At 42.8% G+C, this 11409-nt stretch overlaps 1 protein-coding gene across 1 annotated transcript; it reads left to right on the top strand.

Annotated features, from left to right (window-relative positions):
* On the top strand, nucleotides 1-1293 carry LOC311141198 (C2 calcium-dependent domain-containing protein 4C; the record flags this gene model as incomplete). Its single annotated transcript, XM_084176459.1, has 1 exon — nucleotides 1-1293. One exon carries the CDS (start codon nucleotides 1-3, stop codon nucleotides 1291-1293), a length of 1293 nt encoding a protein of 430 aa, XP_084032585.1.
* Nucleotides 1294-11409: the final 10116 nt, after the last annotated feature.

Here is an 11409-nt window from a genome sequence, read left to right as displayed (position 1 = left end):
ATGTGGTTCCTGGGAAAGATCAGAGAGAGCATGGAGAACATTCCCCTGGAGCTCGGACGCTACGTGGGAAAGAGTGAGGAGGAGAATCTCTCAGCCAAGGCCAGTCTCTCCAACAAGTTGCACAGTAACATTCTGACTCCGGACAAAATCCCGGAGTTCTGCCTGCCCCCTCGGCTGTGCAGGAGTCTAGTGGCCATGGAGAGAACTGCAGCTGAACCCCACACTGTGAGTCAGAGGCTCACTAGTCGAGACTGTGGTGCTGTTGCTTTCTCTGTGTCTCCGCAAGTTAAACAGGTTGAGGAAATGAAGTTGACCAAAGTGGCCTGGAGGGGTAAGAAGCCACTGCCGTTCTCCGCAGAGGGCTACGGTTTGGCGGGGATGTATGAGAGTCCGAACACACGGAGGAAAGAGTCACTGTTTCACTCCAAGAGCACTGGCTACACACTGGACAGGAACCTACCCAAGCCCACCACAAGGGTGGCGATAGAGCAAAAAAAGTGGAAAGCACCCCCCATCCAATCGGGGCTTGAACTTGGGCTCCCCTGCAAGAGCCTGTCGGAGACATGCAGCACAGAAAGCGATACGCCCTCCTCAAATGACTCCTCCCCTCTGGGCTCTCCCCTGCTCAGCCGCTCTTGCTCTGGCCTCTCACTCTCTATCACCGCCGCCTGGGCGGAGGGTCCCCCAGGTCTGCAGTCTGCCTCTGCCTCCAGTGGCTCTTTGGGACTGGAAGGAGCCTCCTCATGCTCTGCGGTTAACCCCAGAGGACGGAGGGGGGCGATCTCACCCATTCCCTCCACCTCCCTCATCAAGCCCTGCTCCAGTCCTCCCACAGTTGTCAACTCCCTGGCGCCCCCTGTCCTGTTCCCGCTGGACGTGCTCCACTGCCAGGAGCGGCTGCAGAGAGAACATGTCCTCTCGTTGCCAGGGGGCCACGGCAGGGTCCGCCTCTCGGCAGAGCACATATTGTCGCCCTCTCTTTTGTCCATGGTGGTGCGAGTGAGGGTGGTGTCCATGGAGGGTCTGAGGGACGAAGAGGACCCCAGAGCCCTCCACTGCTGCCTCAGCCTGAGCTTGAGCCCAGGGAAGCTCCAGAGACAGGACAGCGCCACCATCAGGAACTGCAGGAGCCCCGTGTTCAATGAGGACTTCTTCTTCACTGAGCTGAGCCCAGACAGCCTGGGTGGCTTGCGGCTCCGACTGAAGGTGTTAGACAAGGCCTCCGGGCTCAGAAGGGGCACGGTGCTCGGGATCATCATAACCGAACCCCTGGCCCAGCTACTGCCCCTGTGACCAGGGCTTCAGCCAACCTCTCTATGTGTTATTGTTATGCCTAAGGCCAGGACTTTTTCCTGACCATGTCATCTGACCAGGGAAAACTCCTAGCCCTTGTTGTTGTTATATAGTGTACATAGCCTAATAGTCTGGCCCTTGTTTGTGCCATCTCCAACCCTCTGCTCTAGCTGTCTAGCAGAATTAGCTTTGACTACCAGGCCAGTAAGTCCTCTCCAGGTCCCTAGCTATGCATATTATAATTATGCACATTAAGCGTGGGAAATGTGCTCTACAAATTAAATATTATCATTATTATTATAATGCTATCTGTCTTTGTTGTTCCGGTATGCTTCACTTATGTGAATAGTAAGAGCTATGTGAATCCTTAGAGACATAGTATTTGGATTTGCCAAGCAAATGTTGTCTGCAAACGTGTGCAAAGCAAATAGTGACACATCATAGAATGTTTTATGGAGCATAGTTTGTATGACTGTTGTTCTGTGGTTCACTGAACCATTAGGCTACTAATCGCTCAAGGCATCAATTTTTACACTCTTACAATGTGTACATTGTGTGTGCATTTAAAACTTTTCAACCTTGTTGGAAGGGGTTGACAGTCTGACAGACAGTCATTGACCAGGCAGGCAGAGGGCCAGGATGTTAACTTGTACTTTGTGAACCTAACCGTTTATAAATAAATAAATATAAAAACATATAATAATACTGGAACTGTCATTCATTGACAGCAAAATAAGGCTGTCTCCAACAGGGGGCATACAGTACATGTATACATGCACATGTAACACAATCAGTCAATTAGTCTGATTAATCAGGCTGTAATACAGAATTAATTGGTATATACAGCCTGAGACATTTGTGTGCAAAATCGTGTAAATGTTCCTTACAAGCCAGAATGTTGAATAAAGTTATATTTAAACGTACTCTACCGGTTGTCTGTGCATTTTGTTCTTCTGCTGCTCGAAATTTGAGACAAAATATCCACAGGAAAGTATAGTTTACCCGACTTTTTAGAGAGCCGGTAGGTATATGGTTATTTTGGATATTCCGATTTCAAAAAAAAAAAAAAAAATTATATATATATATATATATATATATATATATATATATATATATATGAAGAAATATCCATCCTCCCCTGATTCAGAATATACAATTTTCATTGTCATGGCATGTTTGGTTCAATAGCTAATGACGAGAGAAAATATCCAATATAAAACTAATTTTACCTTGGTACTGAACCATACAGTGAGGGAAAAAAAGTATTTGATCCCCTGCTGATTTTGTACGTTTGCCCACTGACAAAGACATGATCAGTCTATAATTTTAATGGTAGGTTTATTTGAACAGTGAGAGACAGAATAACAACAAAAAAATCCAGAAAAACGCATGTCAAAAATGTTATAAATTGATTTGCATTTTAATGAGGGAAATAAGTATTTGACCCCCTCTCAATCAGAAAGATTTCTGGCTCCCAGGTGTCTTTTATACAGGTAACGAGCTGAGATTAGGAGCACACTCTTAAAGGGAGTGCTCCTAATCTCAGCTTGTTACCTGTATAAAAGACACCTTTCCACAGAAGCAATCAATCAATCAGATTCCAAACTCTCCACCATGGCCAAGACCAAAGAGCTCTCCAAGGATGTCAGGGACAAGATTGTAGACCTACACAAGGCTGGAATGGGCTACAAGACCATCGCCAAGCAGCTTGGTGAGAAGGTGACAACAGTTGGTGCGATTATTCGCAAATGGAAGAAACACAAAATAACTGTCAATCTCCCTCGGCCTGGGGCTCCATGCAAGATCTCACCTCGTGGAGTTGCAATGATCATGAGAACGGTGAGGAATCAGCCCAGAACTACACGGGAGGATCTTGTCAATGATCTCAAGGCAGCTGGGACCATAGTAACCAAGAAAACAATTGGTAACACACTACGCCGTGAAGGACTGAAATCCTGCAGCGCCCGCAAGGTCCCCCTGCTCAAGAAAGCACATATACAGGCCCTTCTGAAGTTTGCCAATGAACATCTGAATGATTCAGAGGAGAACTGGGTTAAAGTGTTGTGGTCAGATGAGACCAAAATCGAGCTCTTTGGCATCAACTCAACTCGCCGTGTTTGGAGGAGGAGGAATGCTGCCTATGACCCTAAGAACACCATCCCCACCGTCAAACATGGAGGTGGAAACATTATGCTTTGGGGGTGTTTTTCTGCTAAGGGGACAGGACAACTTCACCGCATCAAAGGGACGATGGCCGGGGCCATGTACCGTCAAATCTTGGGTGAGAACCTCCTTCCCTCAGCCAGGGCATTGAAAATGGGTCGTGGATGGGTATTCCAGCATGACAATGACCCAAAACACACGGCCAAGGCAACAAAGGAGTGGCTGAAGAAGAAGCACATGAAGGTCCTGGAGTGGCCTAGCCAGTCTACAGACCTTAATCCCACAGAAAATCTGTGGAGGGAGCTGAAGGTTCGAGTTGCCAAACGTCAGCCTCGAAACCTTAATGACTTGGAGAAGATCTGCAAAGAGGAGTGGGACAAAATCCCTCCTGAAATGTGTGCAAACCTGGTGGCCAACTACAAGAAACGTCTGACCTCTGTGATTGCCAACAAGGGTTTTGCCACCAAGTAGTAAGTCATGTTTTGCAGAGGGGTCAAATACTTATTTCCCTCATTAAAATGCAAATCAATTCATAAAAATATTGACATGCGTTTTTCTGGATTTTTTTGTTGTTATTCTGTATCTCACTGTTCAAATAAACCTACCATTAAAATTATAGACTGATCATGTCTTTGTCAGTGGGCAAACGTACAAAATCAGCAGGGGATCAAATACTTCTTTCCCTCACTGTATACCTACCTACCTAAAAAGTCAGGTAGGCTAAACAATACTTTCCTGTGGATATTTTGTCTCAACGTTCAAGCAGCAGAAGGACAAACCACACAGATAACCAGTAGAGTACGTTTAAATGTAATGTTATTGAACATTATAGCTTGTAAGGAACATTTACACGATTTTGCACACAAATGTCTCAGGCTGTATATACCAATGAATTCTGTATTACAGCCTGATTCATCAGTCAACAAACAAATTGTACAGAGCAGTATGCAAAAACCATGATTCAACAACTTACTCGTCACAGCCACTCTAAAAAGAAAAGGTTCCTGGAGGCACCTTTAGGGGTTTCTCAGATTGCAACACTGGCGGAACCCCTTAAGGTGCTTCCAGAAACCTATTCCCTTAGGAACCTTTTAACCCTCCCGTTGTCCTAGGGTCAAAATGACCTGCTACTGTGTTGAACCAACTTTATTACATTTTTATATTTTTGGGATCATTTGTGAGAAGGAGGCAGTGAGACTTTAAAGAAAGTATCACTGCCTCCTTCTCACAAATGATCCAAAAAATATAAAAATTAAATTAAGTTGGTTCAACACAGTGGCGGGTCATTTTGACCCTAGGACAACGGGAGGGTTAAAAGGGTTCCTCAAAGAACCTTTTAGGGTGTTAAGGTTCTTGTAGGAACCTTTTATTTCCCATGTATTCTATTAAGAATAATAATATAAATAACATTGAGTGGCAAACTTGTAAAGTCACAAATTAATTTTCTTGACCTTAAGTCACAGAAATCTCACTTGCAGATATCATAGAAATGTCTGTTCTCCCCTATCCCTCTCTACAGCAAAGTTTGCCATTCGTACAACATTTGTTGCTAATTTACCCCCCCCCCCCTCCTTACACCTTACACAGTATTATTAACTTTGTGAGCCTCCTCCGTGTGTGAGAGAAGTGCCTTCTTGTAGCGATTCAGCAACTCCACCACCACACCCCTCCTCTCCATTTCTGCAATGATTTTGTTGGCCATTGTGCAGAATCCGGACAGAATGTTTCTGTCCACATCCATACCGAATTTGCTTCTCATCTCTACGAAAATCTGAAAGTCAATTTGTTTATAATGCATCATCAAAATATCTTGGATTCAGATTACAGTACTTGGCTATGTTACATTAGTTGTGCTTTTAACCATTTCTATCTATTAAACTTTTTGTCTACTTACAATGGCGGGTACTGTTTGTTGGGTACTGTTTTAAGATGTCCTTGGTGCCTTGTTGTTTCATAAAAAGTTCTATTTTTCAGTCCTTTTCATTTTGTCTTGTTGGGAACTTATGTTTGGTCTCTTTTTTTGGAACTCCACCTGCATCTTTTCAACATGTAACTTTTGACTGAAGGAATCCTCACCAGTCTCAATCTCAAAATCAAATATAAATAAATATTATCAAATATTGACACAATTATTGACACTCTGTGTGTGAGAGAAGACGATCAAAGTCTATAGAAAAAGGCAAAATGTCCCGTATTTACAAAGCATCTCAGAGTGCTAGGATCAGGTCCCCACCTGTCCACACAATCTTATTTATGATCTTAAAAACTGATCTGGGATCAGCAGTTCGACTTTGACACATTGAATATGGGCCATTATTTGCATGCAGTTACCTTGGCTATTCTGGTCGGGTCTTCATTTTCGGTGTCATCTGGGTTAATTTTTTTCCCCTTGCCTCCCAAACCTCTTCTGCATTTCCTGTACTTGTGCAACGTGAGCAAGCGGCTGCCGTTCTTTTTTGTATTTATTCTTTATCATGCCGTGCCATGACTCCTTAAAAAATAAAATGTGGAGAGGAGAAATGTCATGACGGATTATTGGGACAGAGGTCAGAGGAGCAGACTAGAGATGGTCTTCTTATGCTGCTGGAAATGTGATGGAATAACAATGTGAGAAGAAAATATCCAAGCCAGCACATTATGGTCTGGGTAGGCACAATGGTGTAAAAAGGTTATTAGTGTGTGAATTCATGTGAGTAGGAAAACTGAAGAATTCTTACATATCCCTTCCCTGTGTGGCCTCTCAACGAGGGGTACTTTTGAATGAGCGCTGTGCACACATGTATTGCTGGGTAGTGGGGTACATAAAGCAAAAGAGAAACATACAAGACTACATTTAGACTAAAAATTATGTTTGTAATACAAATGACATTGATTGATGCCGTTGATTATCGTCATGTAAAAGTTGAGTATATGCTATGCGATCAGCTGCAGTGATTATGACAAGACAGTATGGTGGAGAGTAAGGAGGACAGAGACAGGAGAAGGGCTCAGGGTGACACACACACACAAGCATTACGATTCATAACTGAGGAACTTATATCATTAACATTAAGCTAAGATCAGTTCATTACATAACTATACTCACCAAAGTGTAGGTACACATGAAGTCGAACAACACTTGCCCAATCTGAGACCTTTTTTAACACGGCTGGAAATTCTGGAAGTCTAAACCCAGAAGGCCAGACTCTTTGGTTGATTGATGTGTCATGTTGCTGGCCAATTGATATATCATGCTGAAGGCCAACTGGTGTGTCATTGTGCTGGACAGATGCTGGGTCATTTTGCTGGACAGATGCTGGGTCATTTTGCTGGACAGATGCTGGGTCATTTTGCTGGACAGACGCTGGGTCATTTTGCTGGACTGATGCTGGGTCATTTTGCTGGACAGATGCTGGGTCATTTTGCTGGACAGATGCTGGGTAATTTTGCTGGACTGATGTTGGGTCATTTTGCTGGACAGATGATGGGTCATTTTGCTGGACTGATGCTGGGTCATTTTGCTGGACAGATGCTGGGTCATTTTGCTGGACAGATGCTGGGTCATTTTGCTGGACTGATGTTGGGTCATTTTGCTGGACTGATGCTGGGTCATTTTGCTGGACAGATGCTGGGTCATTTTGCTGGACAGATGCTGGGTAATTTTGCTGGACTGATGTTGGGTCATTTTGCTGGACAGATGCTGGGTCATTTTGCTGGACTGATGCTGGGTCATTTTGCTGGACTGATGCTGGGTCATTTTGCTGGACAGATGCTGGGTCATTTTGCTGGACTGATGTTGGGTCATTTTGCTGGACTGATGCTAGGTCATTTTGCTGGGCTGTTTGCTGTGAACTAACAATACCGTTTTTTGTGCTTTCAGGCACAAAAAGAAGAAAAAAAAGAGCAGAGAATTTGAATAGGATCAATGTGATAGACTCAATGATGCAGATAACAGTCATAGATTGACTTACCTATTTACAGCTTTTAGATTCTCCATTCATTTTGTGAATTTGATTCGAACTTTGATTATTGGAAGGAGTTGCTCCACCATACTTTTTGTATGGAGGTCAATGAGAGTGACTTTTTTGCTATGTGTGGCTCATTTGACAAGTGACATCCTGGCAACTTGGAGAGAAAAAAACACTTTATATCGGATAAAAACTCATAATACTTTTATTTCCCTTTTGACCCAATCAAATTTCAGATAGTCTGCAGTAGTCTAGACAAGATGTAAACTGAACAATTAAGCAGTTTGCTTAGTTCAAATGAACAGACAAATGTATTCAACATGAATAGCGAGGCGATTTCGAGGTAAGAAGTGCTTGTTTCCCAATAACCTGCTGGAATAGGCTACTGAGGATGGGGTCATAATTTCAATCACTGAATTAAATATTAATAATATGTATATGAACTGAATATGCTTGTCAACAACAGACAGTGTTTTTTTTTTTCATAACCTGTAGCCTAATCTGACTACTGTTACCTTCAATCTAATGCGTTCTAACAACTGATCGGCAATTGCGATATAGCTTTGATAACTTCCAATTGAATTAACTAAACATGTCCATTAATAATTGCATAATAACATAAGGCTACAACAACAGTAAACTCAAGTTATAGACTATTTATTAAATTGGTTTGCCATTTCAAATTTCCACTCGGGCAGCCCCCGAGACCCAAGAACTGAGCATGCATAAAACACTTCGCTTGATACCGTTTTCTTTAACCAAAGTCAACATTAGAACGCAGTTTAAACCACCTCCGAGCGAATGTATGTAATGCACCCAAAGTCGTTTTCCAGTGCTTTGCCTCCATTATTTCTTGATGTGCATCAGTTCTAGTGTATCAATATGTTTTACGGAAAAGGGGTTGGAAATAGGTGTCTCCATAATGACAATCTTAATAGCCTACCTACAACTGGTAAAAAGTTGTCACGACGTGCGCGCCTGCTGCTCCTTCTCTCGCTCACGTGACTCAGCCAATAGCTGTAGCGCTCTCTCAACACATACACACCCTCCGTCCCTCCCCAACACTCACTCAGCAACAGTCTGCCTCACTGCCTGACAGTAAGCAGCAGGTCACATTGAAATATATTTATTTTAAGAGAAATGCCATGGCGGCCGCGGTGCAACCCGCGACCAATACATTTTCACCAGCGACATAATTTTCAAAGTATCCCAATTCGCGAGGAAAGCGCGAACATGCAACACTGCTTTTGTGGGGGTTCATGAAGGAACCAAGGGGGTGTTCATGAAGAAGCTTGGGAATGTTGGGGGGGGGGGGGGCGTTCCTGCAGATGCAGGAATGCCCACATGCAGGAACGCCCCAAATTGCGGGCTGCAGTTGCACACTATTGGCCTTTTCCTCTATGGCCACTCCAAAGAGAGTACTCTACTGTAGTGGGCCACGACTCCAGGATTTTTTAAATCGACTCCGACTCTGACTCCTGTTGTCGGAGTCGAAAGTAGTCGACTCTTGCTCAACTCCGAAAACACGTTGAAACGGATGCGGACACACGTACACACAACCTCATTATTGCAGAGTCCTACAAGGAAGACTACATTTGCGTTCTAGAGGACTGACATGAGCATGCCCATTTGGTCATCAACTTTGCTTATAAAATGCCTATTTTGTTTGAATATAGAAGGTGATGTGTAGGAACTAGAATATTTCTGTGATATTTCTGCTGTGTACAGCCTTGACGGATCACATGGGATGATGCGAGGCACTATGCTGATAAGCCTATTCTTTGCCATGTTATAGCCCTATTCGGACGAGTATTACTAGAGACATTGGTTTTGTAATTAGTATCCAAGCATGTGCTTTATTCCAGAGGACCAGTCACACAGGATTATTTTTTCCCCCAAACTGCCCCCTGTAATTCAAATTTTCCCCCAAATATAATCAGTGGTGGAGAAAGTACCCAATTGTCATACTTGAGTAAAAGTAAAGATAAAAGTGAGTCACCCAGTAAAATACTACTTAAGTAAAAGTCTAAAAGTATTTGGTTTTAAATATACGTAAGTATCAAAAGTAAATGAAATTGCTAAAATATACTTAAGTATAAAAAATAAAAGTACAAATCATTTAAAATTCCTTATATGGTCCTCTGTAGCTCAGCTGGTAGAGCACGGCGCTTGTAACGCCAAGGTAGTGGGTTCGATCCCCGGGACCACCCATACACAAAAAAATGTATGCACGCACGACTGTAAGTCGCTTTGGATAAAAGCGTCTGCTAAATGGCATATTAAAATTAAATTAAATTTTTATATTAAGCAAACCAGACGGCACCATTTTCTTGTTTTTTAAATGTACGGATAACTAGGGGCACGCTCCAACAGTCACACTGTTCAGTGAGTCCGCCAGATCAGAGGCAGTAGGGATGACGAGGGATATTCTCTTGATAAGTGTGTGAATTAGACAATTTTCCTGTCCTGTTAAGCATTCAAAATGTAACGAGTACTTTTGGGTGTCAGGGAAAATGTATGAAGTAAAAAGTACATACTTTTCATTAGGAATGTAGTAAAGTAAAAGTTGTCAAAAATATAAATAGTAAAGTAAAGTGCAGATACCAAAAAAAAAAACGACTTTAGTAGTATTTTCAAGTATTTTTACTTAAGTACTTTACACCACCTGAATATAATTGACTCTTATGATGGAAGCCTGGAGGTTTTTATTATAGGCGTGAATATATTTCAACGTCATAGGCTACACTGATAACTCGTGCTTGGCTGCCAAATGTATAATGTCCCCATAATATTTAAATTGATGAAGTGTGATCATAATCATTATTTTAGTAATCCATGGTAGACGTCAATCCTAATAACAATGACCCCCATCCGGCTGATTTGAGCTGCTGAACCATATTTGCACTTGAGATGTGTTTCTAGGGAGTTTTTCCTAGCCTACATCTGCATTGCTTGCTGTTTTGGGTTTTATGATGGGTTTCTGTATAGCACTTTGTGACATCTGCTGATGTAAAAAGGGCTTTATAAATACATTTGATTGATTGATTGGTTAATGGATTAGAAAGTGAACTTGCCATTTCCAAAAAGTTTAGCGGGGATGCCCTGCTTTGCGATCTATTGCCTAGGACAGAGCTCTACAACCCTGTTCGTGGAGAACTACCATCCTGTAGGTCACTCCAACCTTAATCTAGCGCATCTGATTCAATAATTAGCTGGTTGATAAACTGAATCTGGTTAGTTAGAACTGGGGTTGGAGCGAAAACCTACAGGAAGATAGTTCTCCAGGAACAAGGTTGGAGAGCCCTGACCTAGGACATCAACAGCCAGCCAGGGTTTCATTAAATCAGTTATAGGCACAATACTTTTTATTGCACATTTGGGCCTAATTAAACTGATGCATTTGGCGATGTTCAATTTCAATTCTCTGGCACTATGAAGAATAGTTTACCAATCCTCATTGGTAGCCTAATATATCATTTTGGTGAATTTATGAGGCATTGCTAGACAAGACATAGCGAGATACAGATTACCAAAATATAGCCTATGCGCGTATTCCGACAGTCTGTCTGCCCCGATCCTCACTCTCCCTCGCCTGCTCTTTGCTATGAAAACCGCTAGTGTTTGGTCTTCGGTCTGTTGCGTGTAGAGGAGCTCAGCCTACTCATTGATAGCCCCTACTTTAGTGAACTTGTGCGAGACATTGCAAGCCAAGACATTTCGAAATACACAATTGCGATATCCTATATCTTTTGATTACCGATGCACGGTTCTGACTTTCTGCCTGGTGGCCGACATGGCTGTGCCTCTACAATATCCCTCGCTAGCTCGCTCTTTCTTTGCTGTGAAATATGCGAGAGTTTGTTCTCGAAGTAGACAACCGCAACTAGTTTGCTCCGTTGCAAAAATACTGAATCTTAAGAGTCGATTCTAAGCGGAATCGAAGCTTGACAGCTAGAAATGGGAGTCGACGGGCAAGAAGTCGAGGAATCGATTATTTTGGAGTCGA

Source organism: Coregonus lavaretus (assembly GCF_964263955.1).
Source record: "Coregonus lavaretus genome assembly, chromosome: 14".
Lineage (NCBI taxonomy): Eukaryota > Metazoa > Chordata > Actinopteri > Salmoniformes > Salmonidae > Coregonus > Coregonus lavaretus.
This window is presented reverse-complemented; position numbering and strand designations above follow the sequence as displayed.